The following is a 27,009-nucleotide window of genomic DNA, read 5'->3' as shown; positions in this document are numbered from 1 at the left end:
GGCACTAAGTGCCTCAGCCAGGCTTTACTTGAACGCCCCAGGGATGGTGACTTCACCACCTCCCTGGGCAGCCCATTCCAATGCCAATCACTCTCTCCAGGAACTTCCTATTAACATGCAGCCTGGACCTCCCCTGGTACAGCTTCAGGCTGTGTCCCCTTGTTCTGTTGCTGTTTGCCTGGGAGAAGACATAAACCCCACATGATTACAGCCTCCTTTCTGGTTAGTTGCAGACAGCAACAGCTCAGGTGGGAACCTGATCCTCCTCTTCTCCAGGCTGCACACCCCCAGCTCCCTCAGCCTCTCCTCACAGGGCTGTGCTCCAGGCCCCTCACCAGCTTCATTGCCCTTCTCTGGACACCTTCCAGTATCTCAACATCTCTCTTGAATTGAGGAGCCCAGAACTGGACACAGCACTCAAGGTGTGGCCTGAGCAGTGGTGAGTACAGGGGCAGAATAACCTCCCTTGTCCTACTGGCCACACTGTTCCTGAAAGAACAGTGAGAGAAGGGTTGATGGTTTAAACTAAAAGGAGAAGATTTAGACTGGATATAAGGAACATGTATTTTTTTTTTTAATAACAAGGCTGGTGAGATCCTGTCCCAGGTTGCCCAGAGAGATGAGAGATGCCCCATCCTTGGAACCATCTCAAGTCAGGTTGTCTGAGGGTCCTAGTAACCTGCTCTAGTTGTAGGTGTCCCTGCTGGCTGCAGAGTTGTTGAACTAATGTGCTTTAAAGGTCACTTCCAACTCAAACCAGCCCATGATTCTGTGATTCTGTTTAGACAATACTAGGACTTGCCTTTTTTAATCTGCTGCTTGCATGTACTTAACAAAATGCTTAAAATAATTACATTATCATTTCATCTTGACTACCTTCACTGCAGTTATTAGAGAGTACTCCTTCTGTACAAGTCTTTACATGAAATCAAGTCTTAATTCCATTTTTGTATCTGTACAAATCCTTACATGAATGCAAGTCTTAACATTTTTCTCTCTGCAGCTGGAAACTTTGGTCCATATTCAGTGATAAAGAATGAAGACCTTCAGGCTGGCACCTTATATGACTATGCCACTATGTAGTTATCCAAATAATTTCAAACCAATGAATGCTCTTGAAGGTCTCATGTACTAGGCCACTACAAGATAAAGATATCCCTCCTTGCTTCTGTGCTGCACAGAAAACTCCTTTTGCAGTCCCTCTTGGCTTATTCTGTGGGGAGAAAGCTTCCTATCATTAGTCCAGATAACTTGCTCTAAAAGCACTTCACTCCTTTTGTTTCTGTGTCTTTAACAGACAGGCATTCTGAACGCTGGGATCTGTATCAGCTGAGCTACTGAATCCTTCCTCTGCCGTACCAGCAGCTGCTTCTTTGTGAAATCGCCCTTGTAAGTGTAAAGGAAATATAAAAGATCTTAATTTGTCTGTGCTCTTTTTCTTTTGAAACCATTCCAAATTCTACTACAGATCTTTAGCTGAAGTGCCTTGACTTTTGTACAGTCGTGTCACCGCACACCGCTACAAATGTACAGTGGAAAACACTATTTTCAGTATTAATTCCTGAAGCAATGAACTAGATGTCTTCTCCTGTCACTGTATGCGTACCCACCATCACCTGAAAGGTAGTTTATCATCTACTCCTCCAGTTCTACTGCTGTTAATGATTTTACTGACTAGTGTAGCACAGAAATACAGAGAATCCTCTCCCAGTACCCCAGGCAATCTGGCTAAGGTACAGCCTACACTCCACAGCCCCCAGTCAGTTTTTTAACGCCTCAGAAATGCCAGTCATGAATACCATCTATACTTGCCCAGCACTGCCCATTTGTAGCTATTCTGCCACAGCCTCCTCGATTAGTATTTCCAGTATTGTGATGTTTTGGGCTCTTACCCGCCCCCCCACACACTTTTGAATTTGCCCCAGCTAACTCAGAGAGACCCTGGGAATAGAGATGAAGCAATTTATTTACAGCTAGCAGAATTTACAAGCAGCTATTTACAATATATACAGTTATATACAATTATATACAGAAATATACAAAGGATAAACAATACAAAAGCACAACTCCCCTCCCAGAAACCTGAGTCCCCAGGAGGGGCTTTCAAACCACCCCAACACCTCCCCCGGCTCTCTCAACCTTACCCCAGTTCTCAGGAAGAAGAGAGGTGCAGCCAAGAGGTTAGGGAGCAAGGTTAGTAGGAGCAGGGTTAATGAGATGTGACCAGGTCTGAAGGCACAGGCAGAAGAAGAAACAAAATGGAGAAAAAGTCTTTCTTCTTCCCAGAGCTCTCAGCGAGACTGTGAGAGAAGTTGACATCAATTGTTTTCATTTCACTGCCCGTTATCTAGTTCTTATACCAAAACATTCTAGCTTGCTTCTAACTAGCACAAGTATCTTTCTCTCAACAAGTCAAGCTTACAGATCTGAAGTTTCCTGGATGAAGCCATTAGTCTTTATCAGTGCTTTCTGACAAAGTAGCGCTGTCAGACCGTAAAGAAATTTTTGGTCATGCTCGTTCATCTTCCTGACAGAGGTTGTTGCAATGTAGTTAGGGCTTAAAGTATCAAATACAAATGGGAATATTTTTGGAGACCTCTGGGTATATTAAGTTATTTCCATCAGTTTCATAAATAAAACCACAGCAGTAAACTATTGAATAAACCCCTTGTACCTGGCTACCCGTGGTGTTTCTAAGCTTTGCGGTCTTGGCAGGTTTTATCTTGGGTTATTCTCAAAGAACAGCATCAGAACTTTCATGGACTTTACTAGTTTTAGAAATTCTTATTTCAAAAAGGTGGAAGTGAATATAAATGCATAAGAACTTGTCATGTAGCAAGGCTCACAGAGCTTCACGCTTCCATCATGTAGACAGGCAGGTGGGGCGCAGGGTTTCATGATTCCCATTGGACATGCCTTTTCTCAATCATGTTACAGAGACAGCACTCAGAAGATGACATTTCAAGTAAAAAAAATCCATTAACAGCAAGTAAATAAAATTTCATAGCAAGGAGTGTGTTGGAGAATGATGTGTGAATGCATCTAGAAAATGATGATCAATTAATCAATCAGTTCTTCCCCATTATTCTGCTCTTGTGAGACCCCCACCTTGAATACTGTGTCCAGATCTGGTGTGCCCATGATAAAGAAGGACACAGAGTGGTTGGAGAGGGCCATAAAGATGATCCAAGGGTTGGAGTACCTCTGCTATGAGGATAGGCTGAGGGAGCTTGTTCAGCCTAGAGAAGGTAAGATTCCAGGGAGATCATATTGCTGCCTTCCAGTACCTGAAGAGATCCTACAGGAAGGTTGGAGAGGGACTTTTCATAAGAGTGTCTAGTGACAGGACAAGAGGGAATGGTTTGAAGCTGAGGGAGAGTAGGTTTAGACTGGATCTTAGGAAGTTCAGTATGAGGGTGGTGGGACTCTGGAACAGGTTTTCCAGTGAGATTGTGGATATCTGCTCCCTGGGGGTGTTTAAGGCCAGGTTAGAAGAGGCCTTGTGCAGCCAGATCTAGTTGAGAGGCAACTCTGCCCAGGGCAGGGAAGTTGGAGTGGATGGCCTCTAAGGTCCCTTCCAGAGAGGTTGTAGGCAGGTGGGGGTTGGTCTCTTCTCCCAGGCAACCAGCAATAGAACAAGGGGGGACAGTCTCAAGTTGTACCGGGGAAAGTCTAGGCTGGATGTTAGGAGGAAGTTCTTCACAGAGAGAGTGATTGGCATTGGAATGGGCTGCCCAGGGAGGTGGTGGAGTCACCATCCCTGGATGTGTTCAAGAAAAGCCTGGATGAGGCACTTGGTGCCATGGTCTAGTTGACTGGATAGGGTTGGGTGATAGGTTGGACTGGATGGTCTTGGAGGACTCTTCCAGCCTGGTTGATTCTATGATTCTATGATTAATGCAGTGGACATTTGCTATACTGAACAAGTGTGGATACTTGCTTCGCTCAAGAGAGGTTGCTTATTTACACTCAGAAATACTTGAGCTTCCCAAATGCCATGCAAGGGATTATAAAGAAGCAGTGCAATGAAAATGAATATTGGTGCAGTGAAAAGATACCTGGTAAGATCTAAAATTAAACCTGAGAACCTGGGGAAAGGACTCATGCCAGTATCTAGTGAAACATGGTCAGTCAGAGACTTGAAAACATCCTTTAGTTTCAGGATGGATAATGTAAGTATAGTCTTTGATGTCTTCTTTACCTCATTTGTATTGTTACTGAGTGCCCATGCCCTAAAAATGTATGTCCTGTGTCTAAATAAAGAAGACTATCTATAAATGGAGTAAAAATCATGCATGTTATGGAACACAATCTTGACAGAGCAGCTGCAGTTCATATAAGGTCACCTAATTGAATTGTGAGAGCAAAGGGGAAGAAAGCTCAAATTTATATTCTGTGGTGTACCTTAAAAAAACCCAACAAAAGTACTTTGCATGTCATGATGTTGTAATTATGGTCTATGTAGCCCTTACAACACTGTACCAGGTTGTGATGATAGCACTAGCAGGTAGCCAAGAATAATGTCTTTTCAGTGCCATTTTTATGCTTTATCAGGAACACCAAAAATGTTTCACAGGAAACAGACATCATTTACTGGAAAAAAAAATAAGAGACTTAAAGTGTCTCTTTGAAGCAGTAATGATCAAACCTTTGTGTCATCCCTAAGTGCTATGTTCTCACACATGTATTTCTACTGTTATCACCACAAATAAAGCTTCAAAGTGTGGATTTTAAAGTATGTATTGCACATTATTAGAGCATGGTGCAAAATCTGTATGTGTAATAATCTTATTTAGGCTTTTGGAATAATGTGATGCATCTTCAAATGTTCCTCAGGTAAGCCATGGGGAAATAAAGCAAAATTTACTGAACATTTTATTTAGTACATCTTTGCTACCTAGTTGAAGTTGCAGTAGTTAAAGCAGTATTTTGATTGCTTGTAAAATTATTGGTAAATACCCCTGTAATATTACTGGTAAGGTTTTCAGTGACATTAAAACCAGCATACCCAAGAATGAGATCGCCCCAGGACCAGAAAATGGTTGTGAGTTTAGCTTTAGCCTTCATATAAGCTACATTAAGAAAGTAATAAACAATTTGGGTTTTGATCCAATTGAATATTCCAACCCTGATGATACTGTGATACTGTGAATGCAAGAAAACAGAAAACAGGCCACACAATAGCCCCCACCAAGTAAACTAGCTGCTTCATTAGCTTCATTCTGATTCCCAGAATTAATTAACAGTCATTCAAATGAATTTGCCCCACATTGGGGAAAGCCAAATAAATGATATGTGATGGTTTAGGTGTACCCTGCCCCCCACAATTTTAGAAATACCCAACTAGACTCAGCTGGGTCTGAGAATATAAATGAAGCTTTTTATTTACAGCTAGCACAATATACAAGCAGATATTTACAGTATATACAGTTATATATACAAGGTAAAAGGTAATACAGAAGCACAACTCCCCTCCCAGAAACCTGAGTCCCCAGGAGGGGCTCTCAACCACCCCTGCACCTTTCCCCTGCCCTCTCAACCTTACCCCAGTCCTAAGGAAGAATGGAGGTTCAGCCAAAAGGTTAAGAAGCAAAGGTGAGTGGCAGGTGAGGTTAGGGAGATGCAGCTCAGCCAGAGCCCAGACAGAAAGTGCAGCAATAATGGCAAGAGTGTTATCTAATGTTTTCCCTTCTTGTTCCCATACATCTCAGCAAGACTGTGAGGGGAGAAGACATCACCATTGTTTTCCTTTCACAGCCTATGATCTACTTTTTCTCACCAAAACATTCTGCCCTGCTTCAAACTAGCACAGACTTACAACTATATAAGAAGTTAAAAATCAATTCACTTAGAGTAAGGTGACTTGGTAATTTTTTTTTTCCAGCCTCAGGCTGGTAGGAAGGGCAGAACTGGTCAGCAGAGGGGTGCTTTGACACTTGGGGAGGTGTTTGCATGTGGTGGAGGGGTGTGGAAGAGGTCAGCACGTACCCATGACCAGTAGAAAATCAGAGGTGTTACTGCAGGAAAGGCTTCTGCAGCCTTCAGTGGGTGGAAACTGCCTCCCCACACACATTCACCTATTGATGGTGAACACTGCTTTAAAAAAGAAACAGCAGAGCAGAGTTGATGCTAAAAATACAGAGTAGAAATGAGGCTGGCAGGAATAACCACTGCATGCGAGTCCTTCTGTGCCTGCTTGGTTTGAGTCTCTTTTCTTTCCTGTGCCAGAAAATCTCCATGTTCAGAATGGTGGGACTGAAAATGTGTCATTACGGATGAGGATGCTGCTAGACCAAACTTGAGATAATGACGAGAGGACCAAGCTAGCAATCTCAGCAGTTTGACCTTCTCTTTGTTACCTGTAAGATCACAAAATAGTCTGCATCCTCAGCACTGAGGCATCTCTAGGGGTCTTTCCCTAAATTAGCAAGCTGTCCACAGAAAGCAGAAGCCAGGAGTAGCTGGACACAACCTGAACTCGAACTTTTAGGCCACTGAATATTAACTTCTCTGCCCAGGGAGGTGTAAAACCTCAGGGTAATGAAAGTGGAATGTATGTTAAGGCAGTATTTAGGAAAAGAGAAGACTGCATCCTCCAGCAGTATGAGAGAGCCCAGAGCGCTCTGCTCTGTCTACTCCCCCTTGATTCAAGCGAAGTTTTACAGGACTCCTTGGTCATTGTGAATGCTGCCCTCTGGCGGCGGAACACTGCACTGCGAGAGAGCCCAGAGCGCTCTGCTCCGTGGACTCCCCCTTGATTCGAGCGAAGTTTTACAGGACTCCTTGGTCATTGTGAGTGCTGCCCTCTGGCGGCGTAACACTGCACTACGAGAGAGCCCAGAGCGCTCTGCTCCGTGGACTCCCCCTTGATTCAAGCGAAGTTTTACAGGACTCCTTGGTCTTTGTGAGTGCTGCCCTCTGGCGGCGGAACACTGCACTACGAGAGAGTCCAGAGCGATCTGCTCCGTGGACTCCCCCTTGATTCGAGTGAAGTTTTACAGGACTCCTTGGTCTTTGTGAGTGCTGCCCTCTGGCGGCGGAACACTGCACTACGAGAGAGCCCACAGCGATCTGCTCCGTGGACTCCCCCTTGATTCGAGGAGTTTTACAGGGCTTCCCCGTCTCCTTTTGAATGTCGCCCTCTAGCGGCAGATCATTGCCTTGCAAGAAGAAACCGCACCGATACCTCAGCCCAGCAGTAAACCCCAGCCCGGAGATGGGAGTGTCTGGAGGGGTTTTCTCCATCACACGCGGGGTTTGGGTGAAGCACCGCGCCATGAGGAAAGTCACCACTCAGCCCAGGTCCTTACTGTGGACTTTCCACCATGTAAAAATAGATGCGCCCCAGAAAACTTACACTATCAGCTGTAGCATTGTCAAAGGTGCTGGCAGCACATCAGGATCACAAATCAGTTAATCCAGCAGTTAATGTGTGACTAAGAAAGCCCCAGCACTTAGAAAACCTCGTTGTTTGTAACTTTGCCTCTACTGATTACCGCGGCTCGGTCACGGCGGCTCTGCGAAAAGGAGCCCAGCAGCGCAGCGGTGCGGGAACCGGACGGCACTGCCCTCCCCGTGCCAGCGGCGCAGCGGGAACCGGACGGCACTGCCCTCCCCGTGCCAGCGGCGCAGCGGGAACCGGACGGCGCTGCGCTCCCCGCGCCAGCGGCACGGCTCAGCGGGAACCGGACGGCGCTGCGCTCCCCGCGCCAGCGGCGCAGAGCAGCGGGAACCGGACGGCGCTGCGCTCCCCGTGCCAGCGGCGCAGCGCAGCGGGAACCGGACGGCGCTGCGTTCCCCCTGCCAGCGGCGCAGAGCAGCGGGAACCGGACGGCGCTGCGCTCCCCGTGCCAGCGGCGCGGCGCAGCGGGAACCGGACGGCGCTGCGCTCCCCGTGCCAGCGGCGCAGCGCAGCGGGAACCGGACGGCGCTGCGTTCCCCCTGCCAGCGGCGCAGAGCAGCGGGAACCGGACGGCGCTGCGCTCCCCGTGCCAGCGGCGCGGCGCAGCGGGAACCGGACGGCGCTGCGTTCCCCCTGCCAGCGGCGCAGAGCAGCGGGAACCGGACGGCGCTGCGCTCCCCGTGCCAGCGGCGCGGCGCAGCGGGAACCGGACGGCGCTGCGCTCCCCGTGCCAGCGGCGCGGCGCTCCCCCTGCCAGCGGCGCGGCGCAGCGCAGCGGGAACCGGACGGCGCTGCGCTCCCCGTGCCAGCGGCGCGGAGGGAGGGGGCGGGGCCACCCTCACGGCTCGGCCTCTATTGGCCGGCGGGGGGCGTCGCTCTGTGCCGCCAGCGGAGGGAAGATGGCGGCGGCGGCGGGCGGCGGCTGGGCCGCGGTGTGCGAGAAGTTCCGCACCGCACGGACGCTCTCGGCCGTGGAGTCGCGTAAGGACCCGGAGACCGAGCCCTACCGTTCCAAGTACAGCGCCCGGGCGCTGCTGCAGGAGGTGAAGCAGCAGCTGAGCGCCGCCGAGGAGGGCGGCGAGGCGCGGCTGCTGGCCGTGCGGCGGGCCGTGCTGGAGTACGAGCTGGGCGTCAACCACACCGACACCGAGGAGCTGTCGGCCGGCGAGGAGCATCTGCAGCGCTGCACACAGCTCCTCGAGCCACACCGCCTCTCCCCCGACTGCGTCTCCCTCTACATACAGGCCCAGGTGGGCTGGGGCTGCGAAGGCCGGAGAAGGGAGCCGTGGTGCGGCCGGAGGGCCTGAGGGGTCCCGGGGGGCGCGGTGTGCTTTCGCTCTGTAGGCCGTGCTGTACGGTGTGCTTTCGCTCTGTAGGCCGTGCTGTACGGTCTCTGCGAGTGGCTGCACAGATTCGTGCCACTTCAGTCTCCTGAGGGCTCTGCCTTGTTTATTAGCAATGATAAACAGCTGCCCTGGCCTTTGGTTCTTGTTGGAAGAGATCATTCACAGGTGGTGGATGTGGAGGGATGCTAGTTTGAAGCTTACTGCTGATGCTTCTAGGCATGAAGAGCATCTGACGGTGTGTTCTCTTACAGAAACTGGGTCTCGACTAAGCAGTGTATTCCTTAGGATAGACTGAGGCAGAACTGACCAAAAATAAGTCAGTAGAAGACCTCAGTATGTCCAGAACTGATTTGTAATTCCTTTACTGTTCTTTGTTATTAAAGTCCGGAGATGCATCTATAAAATCAGTATCGTGAATATTGTTCTCCAGAGGTGTTGCTTATTTACTCCTCAGGCTTGCCTGTTGTCTCTTGATCTGTTTTATTCCAGATGAGTAAATACAGTTTTGTTTTGAAGGACTAGAAATCATAACACTCACTCCTTCATTCTAAAGAATGGAATACTGTTAACAAAATTAGTTCTTAACCATATGAGGGGTTGCAGAAGTTGGCCTTCACTCAACTGCTCCATCACAGCAGCTGGTGTATGGTTAGATACCTGTCTTTAGACATAAAACAAGAGCAGCTATTTAGTTGTCTCTGCTAAAAACCGGCTACTCTGGTTAAAAAAGGTTTGGTAGTACTGTATCAGAGGTTGCAAAACTGTCAAGGAGCTGCGTGTTTGTTTGGAAGGGTGCTGGTTATAAATTAACGGAGTTGTCTGGAGTCCTGCTCATTCACTGTGAAGGTTTGGGTTCACCGCTACAAATCTGTTACTCATTATAAGATTGGAGATTGCTCAAGTGGACAGTCAAAATAAGAAGATAACATCTTCCTAGTGTATGTTCCTGGTGAGGAGCTGGTTTTGTTGCTGAGGGCCAGAGATTCCACTGCTTTTGATTCAGTGTATTGGAAAGCAGTACTCCTCTGTCTTTAAAATAGAAAATGAACTCTATCCCAACTAAAACCAGCACAGTTGGAGATGTTTGCATGGATTTCCCTGTTTGGGGGCCTTTAAGAAACAGCAGGAGAAAATTATGCTTATGAAGTACTGTGATCCACCAGTAAAGAGGTCTGCTGCTGTCTGGCACATCATGAGATGTGCGACTGCAAGCAGCAGTGGTGAATGAACATTCCCTCAGCTTTCATCCCAGGGGCTGTGAGTGGACTTGACTAATTAAATGCAATTATAGAAGATTCATAGAATGGTTTAGGTTGGATGAGACCTTCAAGATCGTCTACTTCCAACCCCCATGTCATGGGCAGGGACACCTTCCACTAGAAGAGGTTGCTCAAGGCGCAGTCCAAACTGGCCTTGAACACTTCCAGGGAGGGGGGATCCACAACCTGCTTGGGCAACCTATTCCAGTGTCTTGCTACCTTCACTCTAAAGAATTTCTTCTTAATATCTAGTCTAAGTCTACCCTCTTCCAGCTCAAAGCCATTGTCCCTCATCCTATCACTACAAGCCCTTGTAAAAGTTGCTCCCCATCTTTCTTGTAGCCCCCCTCAGGCTGCTATAGTATCTCCCCAGAGTCTTCTCTCTTCCAGACTGAGCAGCCCCAACCTTCTCAGCCTGTACCCATAATGAAATTGCTCCAGCCCTTCTCTGGACCCACTCCAGCAGTTCCATATCCCCGTTATGCAGAGGACGCTAGAACTCAATGCTGCACTCCAGGTGGGCTCTCACCAGAAGAGTAGAGGAGCAGAATTGCCTCCTCCATCCTGCTGGTCACACTTCTTTTGATGAGGACTTAATTTTCAGTGCAAAAACAGTTGCTGTCTGCAGTGCCCATGTTCCTAGGACCTGTAGAGTGTGATGTCAGGGCACTGACTTATGTCTTGAAAGGAGAAATCCTTTTTCCTGCTGAGCCCATTTTTGTAACCCTAATTTCTGAGCTTCTGCATGAGGGTATTGTGTCACAGTTTCTACCTAATTAAATTTAGTTAGTTCCAGTGTCCAACCTAGCACCCAGCCCTATCCAGTCAACTAGACCATGGCACCAAGTGCCTCATCCAGTCTTTTCTTGAAGACCTTAAGGGACGGTGCCTCTACCACTTCCCTGGGCAGCCCATTCCAATGAATAAATAGAATAAAAGGAAATGAAAGGCACATTAAATTATCATGTCAGACATAAATTGTTATCAATATCTTACTAATAAAATTAGAGGTAGTTTTTGTAGAAGATGGGCTCACAAATGCAGTACTGTGACCATAATTTAAATTTGAAGGTTGTAATATGTAGCTTTTGCATCCTGGTGGTTGTTCTAAGTATATGGTTTGTGAGGTGGCTTTTGTACACACTTGCCACTGAGTGAAAAACCTCCTTTCTAAGCATCTTGGGATAAAATGAGAGGGCATTTTTTTTACCTTTTGAAATCCATTGTATTAGAACATACCTACACATATGTGTGTATAAGGATGAAGGTCAGTAAGTGGTTTGGAGAAGATGTATAATGGAACAGAAAGGGAAAATAACTGAATTGTATTTCCTTTTCCTTTCAGAACAATCTAGGCATCCTGTGGTCTGAAAGGGATGAAATTAAAACTGCACAGACATACCTGGAATCTGCAGAAGCCTTGTATAACCAGTACATGAAAGAGGTACTGTTTACTAATGTTATGTCAGGTCTTAGTTTCGTGTGCTACTTTTTAAAGTAATATTCAAGAAACATGGTTTTGTGCTTGTCAGTGCCTGCTGTGATACCTTTGAAGTCGTGTGATTTGTACTGCTAAGCACAGGAAGAGGCAAACCAGAGGCACTCTTGCAAATTTCAGAATGGACTTAGGAAATTAATTTTGTTCAAAAATAACGGTCCTTTTTGAAAGCTCTCTGAGTGGATAATCCAGAGTTGAAGCCAGGTATGATTTGACTTTTGATTAAGACTATTCATAATCTTGGCAACACTGTAAAATGTCAATCCATTGCTTTCAGTGGGAGAAGAAAACAGAGCCTTAATGTTTTCATGGTTTGCTCTGACCGTGAAGAGCATAGCTTAGGGGCAGGTAGTTTAGCTCTATATCCAAGAGAACAGTCTTGTAAACAGCTAAACCTCTCATGCATACTAAACAACCTCTTGAGCTGTGGATTCTGCTGTGGATCCACAAAGACTCCCTTGTGCTATTTTTAAGCTCTTTGCAAAGCTGTTCCTATACTGACTTGCCTCAGGGACAGTTTATCAGTGAACTAACAACATTTGTAGCCTTAAAGGAACAATATCTGTGTCTAAGGACAGCTATCAAGGTTGGACAGAACTTAACAAATAGCAGCTCAAGTTTCTAACGATCTTGGTTTATAGGACAGATTATGCATAAAGATTTCTTATTTTTTAAAAGGAACCACACCAAAAGGCTGTTGTTTTGGTAAGTTCATTGACTGTGCCACATTTCTCTGAAAATACTGAACTGTAGCTGACATAATCTGCAAAGAATTAACAGGAAAAAAACAAACTCCAAAACCATACAACCATAAGGCATGGGGGTTTGTCTAACAGGAAAGCTGTTTGCTTTTTTTAATGCACTACAGTGAAAATCTGAGTGTGCTAAACTTAATAGGCAGGAGCTTTGGCTAGTAAAGTCAGCTTGGAGAGTTGCAGAGCTCTTCCCAGTGGTAAAGGCATGAGGCTTAGCATTTGAGGGTAAATCTGTAGATCGAGGAATGAGGCAAGAGTCTTGCTTACTGTGTCATCTCAATTCCTTTCTTTGCAGGAATAGCTCTAATATGGTCAGAATATACTGCAAAGAATATTAGAATTTTGGGAGTGCAAAAAAGCCACAATAAGAGACACCTTTATTGGAAGTGTTTTAGAATTGGCATCTGAATTCATTGGCACTTACAAATGAAATTAGAGAAGTGCAGGCTGACAAAACTTTGCCATAAGCAATGTCAGTCTGTTGGGCTTGCCAGTTACTCTGACTCTATTGACAGTTACTCATAAGCACAAAATCTCAGCATGATGGGGGTTGGAAGTGACCTCTGGGGATCTAGTCCATCCCCCCTGCTCAAACAAGCACATGCAGTAGGTTGCCCAGGATCACAATGTCCAGGTGCATTTGCGATCTCTGCAGAGGAGACTCCAGAACCTCTCTGGGCAGCCTGCTCCAAGGCTCCAGCACCCTCACAGCAAAGCTTTTCCTCATGTTCAAATAGAACCTCCTGGGTTCTGCTTTGTGTCTGTTACACCTTATCTCATTCACTGGGCATGACCACAAAAGTCTGGCCACGTCCTCTTGACCCTTACCTTTTAGTTATCAATACGCTTTGATCAGATCCTCTCTGTCTGCTCTTCTGCAGGCTAAAGAGCCCCAGGTCCTAGCCTCTCCTCATCAGAGAGATAGCTCCAGTGCCCTCATTTTTTGTAGCCTCTGCTAGACTTTGTGCAGTCATTCCCCATCTCTCTTGAAGTGGGCCCAATACTGCAGGCATGGTCTCACTGGGGCAGAGAAAACAGTCCTTTTAAGGCAAGGTAGGACAGAGCAATGCTGAAAGATGCATAGTTGTCTGCATAAGGAATCTGACAGAGCTCATGGTTGAAAACCCAAAGAACTGCTTCTAAATGAAGTAGTTCACATGATTAACAGCTTGCACATAGGTCATGCCCTGTATTAGGGTATAGCAGTTTCATCCTCCAGTGGCATTGCCTGTTGTCCCATTGATACAGTTGAGTAAAGAGGCTTTCCAGGTTATGACTAAAAGGAGTAATTTCACAGTGGATAAGACTTTACAGCAGGTCTGCTGAGCACTCTCTGCACATAATGTTCTTTGCAGTACTTCCTGCAGGATATTTTCTTGTTAGTGATTACTGCAACCAGGTAAAGGAATATTTCAAACCTGAAAGCACACTAAATGGATTAGGTTATTGTACAAACTAAATACATCCAATTGTAGTCCTGTAGAATTCAGTTTGATTATTTCTGGTGCAGACAGCATGCCTGACTTTGAGCAGAAGACTTCTACAAGCTGAAAACCTTGTAATTTTGTGGAATTGTGGCTTTATCCTCTGAATCTCCTGAGTTGTTTGTGCGTGACGTTGAAATAGGTGCAGATGTGTTAAGTGAAGTTCTGTTGAAATCGGGATTGAAAAACGGTAACTCATCTGTAGCCAGAAGAGGGAGCACCGTGCTGCAGAGTAAGAGAAATGTAGTTACTGAGGGTGCCCTGTACTCTTGCAGGATGGAAATCCTCCTCTGGATCCCAGTGAACACTTCATGGCAGAAGAAGAAAAACTCACAGACCAGGAAAGATCTAAAAGGTGGGTATGCAGCAGCATAGCTAGATTATTACTACTTATTTATTAAATACACCCAGAGGGTGTATTTAAGGAGGGAAAAAAAAATCTAAAGACTTGATTTTTTTTCCAGATTTGAGAAAGCCTACACACATACTCTGTATTATCTGGCACAAGTCTACCAGCACCTAGAGATGATTGAAAAGGCTGCTCAATATTGCCATACTACTCTTAAACGACAGCTTGAGTATTGTGGCTACTACCCAGTGGAATGGGCTTTGAATGCTGCCACTTTGTCACAGTATTATCTCTCTAAGGTAACAGACCTAATGTTTACCTGCTGTAATTATATCATGAATGTTACAGTGAAGCAAGGCAATTGTTTAAAGTGGTTTTTGAGACAGGGCTCCATGTTGAATTAAAAATGTGCTCCTATAAACCCACAAATTTTGTTTTGACATAGAACATCTTTTAGTTTTTCCTGAAGAGGACATAGTGGCTTTCCTGTGGTGATAGCACAGCATTAAAAAAATCAGGGGCATAGATCTAAGAGAAGCTCTGTAGTTAATGAGGTTTCAGCCATGATGTGATCTGATGTTCACAAGCAACAGTTTAAGGTTAAGGTCACTTAATAGAAAATGTTATTGCTGTGTTACAATAGAGGTCAAAAACATCTGAAGGCCGAAGGCCAATGTATTGCCCATTAGGTTTCCTGTAAGTTATTGTGCCCTGTACCTTAGTGTGCGTTTAGCAATGTTTGAGCTTATGTGAATGTTGAAGTGAATATGTAAGATGGTAGCTGTTTGCTTCCCTACCTTTGTGTTGACTCTAAATTCACTCTTAGGAAATGCTTCAGCTTCATCTAGGATTGTCTAAATTCCCAACTATTTAGATGCTCTTTTCTGTTGCCTAAAAGACTTCTGCCATACCTAAACCAGTTAATGCTAATTTTGATAGTAACTTGTAATATCCATGTATCTGATGCATTGATAGCACCAGTCATTAAACAATGTACTGTCAAATATAAGTAAAGGAATCTAAATCTGACTCAAAATGTTGACTTGTATGTCCAGCTCCTTCTGACACCCTGTGATACAATCTTTACCACAAGACATCACTTCCTTTGCCACAAGGAAATGATAGATCAGAACAGTGAAAATGTTCACGGTTTATCTGATATGAAAAGTGAAGCTTCTTTAGTGTGGCTGTGGTAGAAAGAAAATGGTTGGTTAGAAAAGAAGCATTCAGTTGTAGATGTGTGCAAAAATCATGTCTTGTCTTCTGGTGTCCAGGGCACTATGCTCCAGAGCCTTGAGGTTCCATCATTTCCTATGTCTCTCTGCTAACCGAGACAAGTTGTTTAGTCAGGCTGAAAGCAGTGCTTGTGCTGCTTACAGCAGCGATCAATGTTGCTATTTCTGTCTCTTCCAGCAATGCTTTATGGAGGCCCGACACTGTTTAGCAGCAGCAAGTGTCATCTTTAGCCAAGCTGGACAGGTGCCATCTGCTGAAGACAGTAAGTTCTTGTGAAGGCTTTCAGTATAATCATGTGAATTAAGTGTCATTGATACATGAAGTTAAAAGTGAAGCCTAATAACATCCACAAAATTTACTTCAGTGTTAATTTACTAATATCTTTTTTAATAATCAGTAAGATGAAATGTTATTGAAGAGCTGCTGCCACTACAGCATAAGATTGACTGTGAGTAAACCCTGTGAGAAAAGCTTAAGTGCTTGTTGCTGGTGTTTTGGAAAGTGTACCAGAATAAAAGTGACTTTTAAAACAACATCTCTTTCCATATGACACCGTTTGTTTGTTCCTTTGTCGTTGTATGTGTGCTTGACATGCAGCTTAACTTTTTCTCAATGATTAGAGGGTAGTGGTTCAATGAACCAAACCAGATGCTTCCTAGGAGTAGTTTTAAAAGAAGATGGGGAAACTTCTTAAAACCCCCAAATTCAGAAGGTTCTTGTGTTATCTTTTGTTGCTGGATGCTGCAGCTTCATTATTGGCTGGTTCTGATATTGTAACTCCACTTACTGTTTTGGGCATTGATGCCATGGAACAACTTTACACTTCAGCATAAAGATCAATAGGAGAAACTTTTGGAGAACTGGTATTAGTTTTATGGACCTGTGGTACAGTGTCAATATGCAACGGAAGTCCTCTTTTAGGCTGAGTCTTTGCTTATCTACAGCACAGCCTGTGTTTTGGGTAACTGAAGGTTTCAAGAGCTTTAACCTGTGGAGAGTGAGCATGTGCTCAGGGTAGCTCCTGTGTGAGTCTCTTAACTCTCACTGTGAACAATGAATATATTGGCTAACTACTAATGGTTTGGACTGTTGGAATGTGAACTCTTTAATCCACCAATATTCTTATTTTGGGTTCATATATGACCTGGGTAGATACAGTTGAGTGGTGTTTAATTGCAGTTCAATGACTGGACATTTATTTAATTGCTTTTACTATTAGCTCAAAAATACAGAATTTCATGCAGTTGCCTTTCCTACTGTATAAATACTGGATGATGTCCAAAACTTTTTTAGTTTCAGGAAAACAGGATTCTTGAGAGTGAAGTTAAGTCAATCTGGTTTGAAACCAGTATAGCATGAAGAGTCTGAAGCAGTGTGTATGTGCTTCCACAGCTGTCTCACTGCACAGTTGTCAGAGTTCATTCATGCCATACTTAAGCCAAAGAATGAGGTGGTGTGTTTGATAGGTAAAAATGTACAGTCAGCTATGGCCTCAAAACTCAGATGCAAGACAGGAAGTGGTAGAGAGGAGTCCTATTTTTAATTGTACTTCATAGGTTTTTCTTGTGATCTTTTTGTTAGCTTTCTCTGTCTTGACTTCAACCTACAGTAAGTAGTGATATTTGTTTTAGTCCAGTAAACATCCTGTTTTCCTTTTCATGGTACAGAGAGCTGGATTGTGGATCTGAGGATCATTATGCAGAAAGATTAATACACATTCAGCTTTGGCCACTCTTAGACATTCATTTTATTGTGTTAAACACTGAGGTATTTACTAAGGGTGCCATTACTTAGGTTAGCAGCTTCTTATTTCCTTAATAACAACTTGTTTGGCTCTAATGAAAGATAATGAACATGATGGATCTGAGTCTGAAGTTGGCTTTTATTTGGTGAAGAGGAATGCTGGTGTCCTTGTTGTTCAGCTACCCTACAGCCTAGAGATTGGGCAATGAGTTTTTTGACATCGCTTAAGTTTCTGAGAACATTATCTTGAGACGGTAGAAGTGCTGCCATTTAGGGTTTTAGGGAAGGAAGTAGAGAAGTGTAGGGCTAATAATCCTGTGTTTGTACCAGGTAGATTCATCAAAGGCAGTCTTCCCTACTTTTATTCTTTTTTTTGGTAGCAAGTCTTGGGGACCATTTGCAATCTAAAGGCCCTAATCGCCCTCAGAAACAATTACTGGACAGGCAGTTGGATCCCAGAAAAATGAATTATTCCAATTTCTTTCTCTTGTTACCAAAAGACATAAAGATCTTTTTCAGGAAGAGTTTCAAATCAAAGATCATTTTAAGCATACAGTATAATCTGTTTCTGGTAAGAACTCATGCATGAGAGACCCTTGTTAGTTCCTATGGGTTTCTACCAGAATGACAATTTAGTCAAAGAACATATTTCTGTCTTAACCATGAGGAAAAGTTAAATAGAAGCAACATGTTCTTTGCATGTAACATTTGAGGGTCTTGCTGAAGTGCTAGAGTTCTCATAAAGTTTTTGTGTTTATGTCCATTCAATAGATGAAGCAGAGCAAGACCAACAGTACCTTTGTCAGAGAAAAGCTGAAATTGCAAGGTTCTGGATTAAGTATTGCCTGAACCTCCTGCAGAGCGCTCGGAAATTACTCGAGGTAACAAAAAAATCTGTTCTGTGGCTGTTGATTTAAAACAAAGGCTGTTTTGATGTTTGTAACAGGAATCAATTCATAGCTGGTATCAAGTGATAAACAGCTGCCCAACGAATAGTACAATACATGCTTGCAGTGTACCAAATGTGTTAGTATGCTTTGATTTCAGTGCAGCACTGAAAATAAGCACGAATAGGAGATCAGCTCTGTAGTGTAATTGGTGCACTGCTGGTACAGCAACTTCACAAATTTCCCTCCTCTGCTGCATTTCCTTGCAGCTCCTTTTGTAGATGGCTTCTTACCTAACTGCTAGGAAGAACATTTTCTTAATATGCCACAGTTTTGTGCTAGTGTTCTTTCATTCAGCCATTTGATTTGTTCATGTGTTTGTTTCATTGAAGCATTCATTTGAATGTTTAAACTCCAGCATTTGTTGAAGCAGGCCTGTGGGCCTGACTGTTTTGCCTGTATCTTAAACAGGGTAGAGAGACTAAACTATCTTAGGCTTATGTTTTTACAGAATTGAGTGTCATTCACATGAATTTTGTGAATATGAGGTATAATACATCAGTGTGTCTTCTCTTCTGCCTTCTTGATAACTAGTTTGCAGTTAAAAGGTAACTCATGAATAACATGATGCCATGTAAGCCTCTCTTCCTAAACCACATGCATTTTTAATTGGTATCCTTTGCCATTTCAGGATAACATAGGAGAGTTGGATCCAGACAGGCAACTGGAACTTAAAGCCCAAAGGAAAAAAGAAGAGGATGAAAAAGAGAAGGGCAGGAAAAAAGCTGTCCTTTTCGGGACAAGTGATATATGTGACTCTGTCTTAGCCATGGAAGAGAAAGTCAGCAGTGTATATCCTTTAGATTTCCAAGAAGCCAGAGAAATCTTCCTAGTCGGTCAGAACTATGTTCAGGAAGCAAAAGAGTTCTTTCAGGTTGATGGGTATGTTAGTGACCACATAGAAATTGTTCAGGATCACAGTGCTCTGTTTAAGGTACTTGCTTTCTTTGAGGAAGACTATGAGAGGCGCTGCAAAATGCACAAGCGTAGAATAGACATGCTGGAGCCTATCTACGCAGACTTGAATCCACAGTACTATCTGCTGATCAGTAGGCAGCTCCAGTTTGAACTAGCTAACACCTTTTATGAGATGATGGATCTGAAGGTAGCTATAGGTAACAGATTAGAGGAGCTAGACTCCCACACAATTAAAAAAATCAATTCCCTGGCTCAGTTAGCAATCAAATATTACGAACTCTTCTTGGATTCCTTGAGGAACCCAGATAAGGTGTTTCCTGAAGAGCTTGGGGAAGATGTTCTTCGCCCTGCAATGGTGGCTAAGTTCCATATTGCACGACTTTATGGTAAGCTTATTACCTCAGACCGCAAAAAGCAGCTGGAAAATATGCAGACATCGTTGGAATATTACATGTTTCTGGTAGATTATTGTGAGAAGTACCCGTATGCTGTCCGTGCCATTGAAACTGAACTAGAACTCAGTAAGGAGATGGTGGGTCTTCTTCCAGCAAGGATGGAGAGGCTAAGAGCAAAACTCTATCCATTTATATAAATACTTGCCCTGAAGGAAATGTTCACTATTAAAATGATATCTGTCAAAAGCAGTGCAGTGAGACAGCTTTTGTACTGCCTGTCAGGACTAATGTGTCTGCAGTTTGTCAATCCACTTAGAGCCTGCAGTAGTGTAACGCTGTGAGAAACTCAGAGCTCTCCCATTCAGTAGCTCACTCACACTAATGGTATAAACTTTAAGGTGAATGTCCAGCTAATGCTTTTATTGTTTGTCCTGTATGAAAATCCTAACTTTCCTTACAGTTTTTTCCTTCAGTATATGATTCAGTTCCTGAATGTAGTGCTATGTGAAAATTGTTTCATCTAAGAAAATCTGTTTCTCTAGGAAAACTTTTCTAAAACCTGAAGCATGTTCTTCCAACTGAAGTACTTTTTAATCTCTCTCTTCCATCCTGGTTGATTCTATGATTCTAACCTTTGTCCCCAGAAAATTTTATCCATATCAAGGGAACTTTGTTGTTTTCACTATTTATTTTGTATATTGCTCAATGTGTTCTATCTTTTTTTTTTCCCCTTGTTAATCAGAACCTAGTTAATAGAGGCTCAATAAATGGACTAGCTTGGCTAAATGTTTGTTTTTATTTTTTTCCAGAGTCCTTAGAATTGTGTTTCCTCATCACAGTATCACAGTATCACCAAGGTTGGAAGAGACCTCACAGATCATCAAGTCCAACCCTTTACCACAGTGCCCAAGGCTAGACCATGGCACCAAGTGCCACATCCAACCTTGCCTTGAACTGCCCCAGGGACGACGACTCCACCACCTCCCCAGGCAGCCCATTCCAGTGCCTAATGACTCTCTCAGTGAAGAACTTTCTCCTCACCTCGAGCCGAAATTTCCCCTGGCGCAGCCTGAGGCTGTGTCCTCTTGTTCTGGAGCTGGCCACCTGAGAGAAGAGAGCAACCTCCTCCTGGCCACAACCGCCCCTCAGGTAGTTGTAGACAGCAATAAGGTCACCCCTGAGCCTCCTCTTCTCCAGGCTAAACAACCCCAGCTCCCTAAGCCTCTCCTCGTAGGGCTTGTGCTCAAGGCCTCTCACCAGCCTCGTCGCCCTTCTCTGGACACGCTCAAGCATCTCAGTGTCCTTCCTAAACTGGGGGGCCCAGAACTGAACGCAGTACTCGAGGTGTGGTCTGACCAGTGCAGAGTACAGGGGCAGAATGACCTCCCTGCTCCTGCTGACCACACCACTCCTGATACAAGCCAGGATGCCACTGGCTCTCTTGGCCACCTGGGCACACTGCTGGCTCATGTTCAGGCGGGTATCAATCAGTACCCCCAGATCCCTCTCTGTCTGGCTGCTCTCCAGCCACTCCGACCCCAGCCTGTATCTCTGCATGGGGTTGTTGTGGCCAAAGTGCAGCACCCTGCACTTTGAGCTATTGAACCCCATCCCATTGGCCTCTGCCCATCTGTGCAGGCGGTCAAGGTCCCGCTGCAGAGCCCTTCTGCCCTCCAGCTCAGTCACATCTGCCCCCAGCTTAGTGTCATCTGCAAACTTGCTGATGACTGACTCGATGCCCTCATCCAGATCATCTATGAAGATGTTAAAGAGGATGGGGCCCAGCACTGATCCCTGAGGGACACCACTAGTGACTGGCCGCCAGCTGGATGTGGCACCATTCACCACCACTCTCTGGGTCCGGCCCTCCAGCCAGTTCCTAACCCAGCACAGAGTGTTACCATCCAAGCCGCGGGTTGACAGCTTAGCCAGCAGTTTGCTGTGGGGGACAGTGTCAAAGGCCTTGCTGAAGTCCAGATAGACCACATCCACAGGCCTCCCCACATCCACCAAGCGGGTCACCTGATCATAGAAGGAGATCAGGTTAGAAAGGCAGGATCTGCCCTTCCTAAACCCATGCTGGCTGGACCTGAGATCTTTGCCATCCCTCAGGTGCGCAGTTATTGGCCCCAAGAGAACCTGCTCCATCAGTTTCCCTGGCACTGAGGTCAGGCTGACGGGTCTGTAGTTCCCAGGTTCCTCCATCCGACCCTTTTTGTGGATGGGGACCACGTTGGCCATTTTCCAGTCTCCTGGAACCTCTCCGGTGAGCCAGGACTGCTGGAAAATGATGGAGAGTGGCTTGGCCAGCTCAGCTGCCAGCTCTCTCAGCACCCTGGGATGGATCCCATCTGGTCCCATGGACTTGTGGGTGTCCAGATGGCTCAGCAGGTCCTGAATTAATTCCTCATGAATTTCCAGGGGAACACACTGCTCCCCGACCCCATCCCCCAGTTTAAGAGGCCATTTGCATCCTCCTCCTCTCTCCTTACTGTTGAAAACTGAGGCAAAGAAGGCATTCAGGACCTCTGCCTTTGCTTCATCATCAGTTATAGTGTTCCCCTCCTGGTCCAGTAAGGAGTGGAGGGTCTTCTTGCCTTCCTCATGTTTTACTAAGATACAATTTTGGCCAAAATAAATAGTTCTGAAAGTATTTCCACGTGAGTATCCCACAGACATCAGTAAAAATACACAAGCAACTGAAGTGCCAGAACCAAGAGCAATAAAGTAGTTTGTGGTGGGAGGAGATACCCTGCTGTCAATAATCAGTAGAGAATTACCAGGTTAGAGGTGTTGTGCTCTAGTGCTCCTAACAGCTGCCAAATACAGCTTAAAGACCTTGGATGTTATGGGTGGCTTCTTACCTTGTGTTGGTCAGGCAGCCTGGGAGCTGCAAGTAGGGACTTCAGTGAAGTTGCTCCAGATCCCAGTGCTACCGAGATGCTACTCAAAATCTACTTGTGTGCCCTTGATCACTGGCTTCTCTTAAACTTGTCCTGATTAGTTCTTCACTGAGAGAGTCATTGGACACTGGAATGGGCTGCCCCGGGAGGTGGTGGAGTCGCCGTCCCTGGAGCTGTTCAAGACAGGATTGGACATGGCACTTGGTGCCATGGTCTAGCCTTGAGCTCTGTGGTAAAGGGTTGGGCTTGATGATCTGTGAGGTCTCTTCCAACCCTGATGATACTGTGATACTGTGATTAAGGACCTGCTGACCTGGCAGTGTTTCTGACCTTGCACAACCTGCTTCCTTTGCCTTATTCTCTATTAGCCTCCTATTTACTTCTTGATAGAAGACCAGGCTGAATTTCTCATCCAAAATGTACACAGATTGTCTCTGTATTTCTGGTATCCATAGAAGGTATTGCAGACCATGGTGTGTTCTAGGTAGATCTTGGGCTGAGTACATTGTTCAATTAGATTACGGTCAGAGATGCCAGGGGCACGAGGAAAGTGAAGTGACAAGGTGTATAAGACTAAGAAAAACTTCTGAGCTGTAACTACTCTGCTTTGCTGGAAAAGGGTCCTGTAAGGAAAGAAACTGAAAAGTAACTGTTGGAGGTTTGACTTGGATTTTACAGGGGTTTGGGCCTCATGTGGCTCGTTGGTCTAGGGGTATGATTCTCGCTTAGGGTGCGAGAGGTCCCGGGTTCAAATCCCGGACGAGCCCAAGTGTTTTTTTAAGCCAAGAAGGCTGATGGGATCCTGGGGTGCATTAAGAAGAGTTGTGACCACCAGATCTAGCGGTGCCCCCCTCTGCTTTGCCCTAGGGAGGCTTCATAGGGAGTATTGTGTCTGGTTCTGAGCTCCCCAGTTCAAGAGACACAGGGAACTAAGTACTGGAGAGTGTCCAGCAGAGGGCAACAAAGATGACTAAGGGAATAGAACATCTCTATTATAAGGAAAAGATGAGGCTGTTCAGATGGGAGAAGAGCAAACAGAGGGAAGCTAACGAATGTTTACAAATACCTTAGAGGTGAGCGTCAAGAAGAGGCCTGTCTCTTCGCTCATCCTATTACTGCAGGATGAGGGACAACAGAGATGAACTGGAACACAGGAAGTTCCACTTCAACATGAAAAAACGATCATCTTTGCTGTGAGGGTGCTGAGAGAAGTTGTGCAGTGTTCTCTAGAGACTTTCAAAACCCATCTAGATGCATTCCTGTGCAGCCTAGATGATTCTGCTTTGGTCAGGAGTATTGGACTCTATCTTCAGAGGTCACTTTCAACCCCAAACATTCTGTTACTCTGTGATGGGGCCTGTGCTGTATGCACCAACAATCTTAATGGCTGTCAGGTTCACGGGAATATGTTTACAACAGTAGAGGTTATTGAAGGAGAGAACAGTCAAAACACTTGGATTTTTCCAGAAAATAGGGGGGGAGGAAGTGGTGTTAGCTTGGAGAGTATGAGGGGGAAGCACATGCAAGCAAGAAAGTGTGTGCATCTTAAACATGTGGAACTCTTTGCTAACCATAAAGAAAGAGGCCAACGAATGGGTCCTGGAAACAAGAGGCAGCAAAACTCAATACTAGCCCAGCTACCTATGCACAGAGTAAGGCAGAGAGCATGTGCAGATGCACATTTGTGTTTCTGTTTTACTAAATACATGTCCAGTCAGCCTTTAGGAGTTTCTTTTCTGCTGTCAGATGTTTAATTCAGTTTTCCTGTGGCCTGAAGATAAGGCATCCTGTACTTTACACAGTGAAACAGTTCTCAGCAGGCTATATTGTGCATCATTTTTGTCTATAATTTCAGCCAAAGCTGGTGTGCACTTTTAGCACAAACTCAACATCTGAAAGTTAGAATTCTGCTACTAGCTTTGCATTCAAATAGAAGGTGACAATGTGTGTTTGTGGGTTTTGTTTCTTCTGCACTTTAATATCTCACTCTTGCAGGCCTTTGAGCAAATTTTCTTAGAACAAGGATTGGATGGTGTGATGGTTTGGGTGTTCCCCACCCCCCCACTCTTTAGAAATCACCCAGACTAGTCTCAGTTAGCTCTGGGAATATAAATGAAGCTATTTATTTACAGCTAGCACAATATACAAGCAGATATTTACAGTATATACAGAAATATACAAGGTAAAAGGTAATACAGAAACAGAACTCCCCTCCCAGAAACCTGAGTCCCCAGGAGGGGCTCCCAACCATCCCTGCACCTTCCCCCTGCCCCTCTCAACCTTACCCCAGTCCTAAAGAAGAACAGAGGTTCAGCCAAGAGGTTATGAAGCAAAGGTGGGTTAGTCCAAATGGAAGGTGAGGTTAGGGAGATGCAGTTCAGTCAGAAGCCCAAGGCAGAGAGAGACAAAATGGTGAGAGTGTTACCTAATGTTTTCGTTTCTTCTTCAGCAAGACTCTGAGGGGAGTAGACATCACCACTGTTTTCCTTTCACAGCCTATGATCCAGTTCTTCCTCGCCAAAACATTCTAGCTAGCTTCAAACTAGCACAGATGGTCAAATCTAGTCTACTTGTAATTTGGGGAAGGGTAGATTGTGGGCTACCCCAGCATATAAATTATAATTGTTTTCTTTTTCCTGTCTTAGCCTTCAAATGCTGGTCTGAAGTGTTAAAAGGAAAGGCAGCACCAAGTGAAGTGTGGGGTGATGCATCCCTTTTAACCCTAAATTCATGGAAACCCTAGAGAGAACTTAGAAGACAGGTAGGAGAGGCTTTCATAGTTGTCAAGTTCCAGAAATCCAAGGGATTGGAGGCTTCTTGGCACATTGGTTGGTTGGTGCTCTCCTCTGGGGATATCCCAGAACACATCAGCTTTGCAGCTACCCTTGAAAGCTGCAGAATGATGTAAATACACTTCATATAAACACATATGGAGTTGCAGAAACCCATGATGCTGATTCTTTGGTTCCTCTAGTGAATGTTCAAAATTAAATGTGTTTTGTTACTGTGTTGGGCCAGATGCTCAGAGCAGCATTGTGCCTTTTTAAGGAAGCTTGGTGAATAATTCCTGCTTGTTCTATGATTCAAGAGAAGTAAGATTGTGTATTTAGTTTAAAAAAAAAGAAAAAGAGAAGGGGGTGGAGAGCTTTTTGGATTAGGCAGCAAAGCTCCCTTCAGGAATGTTGAGTTGAATGTGTGAGGTCAGGCATTTATTTCAAAGATTAATTAAAGATTAGGTTCATGTGAACTCCCTTTAACCTGCAGTTCTGTTCCTCTGTGTCTTAAAGCTGAAACCTCCTTTCTGCTCTGTTTTTTTTTCCTCCTTCCCCAGCATAGAGCAGTGAGGTTTACAAGAAACCTGTGATTGTCTAGAATTGGTGTTGAACTTGGAGGCTATGACCTCAGCCTACTTCTTCAGAGAGAGCATAATACTCGGTGGAAGTAATTTGGTTTGATTAAAAACTCTGCTGTGTTTTCAGTTGAAATGCTCTTCATTCTCATGCTGGCTAGGGGTGTGCTGCTATGTTATAAAATGGGTCAATTGAGAAGGTTCTGCTATGCCTAAATAATTCAGGAGAGGAGAAAGAAACTGGTACCTTGTCTTCTGTCTCTTCCTACAAGCTCTTCAAAGGAGGCTCACTTTTTTTTTTTCCCCATGAGGGGACCAGACTGAAGGAGCATGGTAGGAGGTGACAGCTGTGTCCTTTGTCATTCTTTCCTTTTAAGTGAAGTGAAATACTTTGGCAGAAGTGAGCACTCACTTCCCCTTTACAGCAGGAAAGCAGCTCCCTGGTGTTGCAAGGGAAGCAGCTAGTGGTGGTTCATGCCTTGGTGTGGCAAAAGCAAAAGTTCACTATGCTTAGTTGCCTTTGTTCGTTTGCCCAAAAGCTCCTCTGCTGGGGGTTTTGGTGCTGTCCCAGCACCAGCTCGTGTGGTCCCGGCAGAGCAGATGTCTATCTGCAGTGTGGAGATGCGTCAATGTATCAGCACAGCACTTGTGCTGAGTGTGATTGCTGCTGCACTTCCGGAAATACTGCAGGACCTTGATTAAACTCAGCATCAGACAACGAGAGATAAGACTGATCTTGTTCACATGTGGCCTTAAGCATCTCAGTTTAATTTGGTGTTTTCCTTTTGCTCAGCACTGAGAGTGTAATGATGAGCTTTACTTGTGTGTTTGTTTGAAAAGATTGAGATGGTTTGTGTTGCCCAGGTGTTTTCCTGGGAACTTTTCTTTGCAAGATGCCCAAAAATAGTCCTGTGAAGGAGGACTTAACTAAACTGACCAACTCCTCTGTGTAGCCCTGAAGTTACAGAGCTAAAGACTGTTATGTTAAAATCAAGTCCATGAAGTTGTGGTGAGCAGTGTTTATCAACCCTCTTTCCTTTCCAGTTGCAACATCTTTGGCTGTGAAACTTGCCACAAGTGACTAATGCCTGCTTTAAATTTGGGTTTAAAACTTCTATTATGTGCTTTCCAGAGACTCTGACCAAAGTACTTGCTAACACTTCTTACTTTTGCAGTTTGGTTGGTGGTTTGTATCTCTTCCTTGTTTCTAGTAGGTGTACAAACAGTGGTTTCCTGATGAGGACTATTCGTCTGGCTGCCTTTTTGCCAAAGCCATTGTTTGATTGTGTCTTGATGGCAAAAGGTCTGGCTCACGTGCCAGAGACACTGTTGGGCAGAGAGGATGCTAAACACAGCACATCTTACAAAAATATTACTTCAGAAGAGAAAATGTCTGTGATATAATTTCTTTAGAGTGACAGACAA

The 27,009-nt window shown here is 44.8% G+C and overlaps 1 protein-coding gene and 1 non-coding gene across 2 annotated transcripts; both read left to right on the top strand.

The window, feature by feature from the left end:
* Positions 1-8,259: 8,259 nt before the first annotated feature.
* Positions 8,260-20,118, top strand: KIFBP (kinesin family binding protein). The gene is made up of 7 exons (XM_064145097.1): positions 8,260-8,652; positions 11,353-11,451; positions 14,020-14,099; positions 14,209-14,392; positions 15,507-15,591; positions 17,844-17,953; positions 18,651-20,118. The coding sequence occupies exons 1-7, from the start codon at positions 8,302-8,304 to the stop codon at positions 19,527-19,529; spliced, it is 1,788 nt and encodes a 595-aa protein (XP_064001167.1). The 5' UTR covers positions 8,260-8,301; the 3' UTR covers positions 19,530-20,118.
* Positions 20,119-22,930: 2,812 nt separating this feature from the next.
* TRNAP-AGG (transfer RNA proline (anticodon AGG)) lies at positions 22,931-23,002 on the top strand. The gene has a single exon. It is a non-coding gene; the product is annotated as a tRNA-Pro (tRNA).
* Positions 23,003-27,009: the final 4,007 nt, after the last annotated feature.

The sequence above is a fragment of the Pogoniulus pusillus genome, chromosome 6 (genome assembly GCF_015220805.1).
Source record: "Pogoniulus pusillus isolate bPogPus1 chromosome 6, bPogPus1.pri, whole genome shotgun sequence".
Taxonomy (NCBI): Eukaryota; Metazoa; Chordata; class Aves; order Piciformes; family Lybiidae; genus Pogoniulus; species Pogoniulus pusillus.
The sequence above is the reverse complement of the archived record's forward strand: the minus strand, read 5'-3'. Positions and strand labels throughout refer to the sequence as shown.

Excerpts from the sequence above, each read along its gene's own strand:
- KIFBP (XM_064145097.1), top strand. The coding sequence starts at position 8,302 with ATGGCGGCGGCGGCGGGCGGCGGCTGGGCCGCGGTGTGCGAGAAGTTC. Across the intron at positions 14,100-14,208 it reads GACCAGGAAAGATCTAAAAG|ATTTGAGAAAGCCTACACAC; the intron begins GTGGGTATGCAG and ends TTTTTTTTCCAG. Across the intron at positions 15,592-17,843 it reads GGTGCCATCTGCTGAAGACA|ATGAAGCAGAGCAAGACCAA; the intron begins GTAAGTTCTTGT and ends TCCATTCAATAG.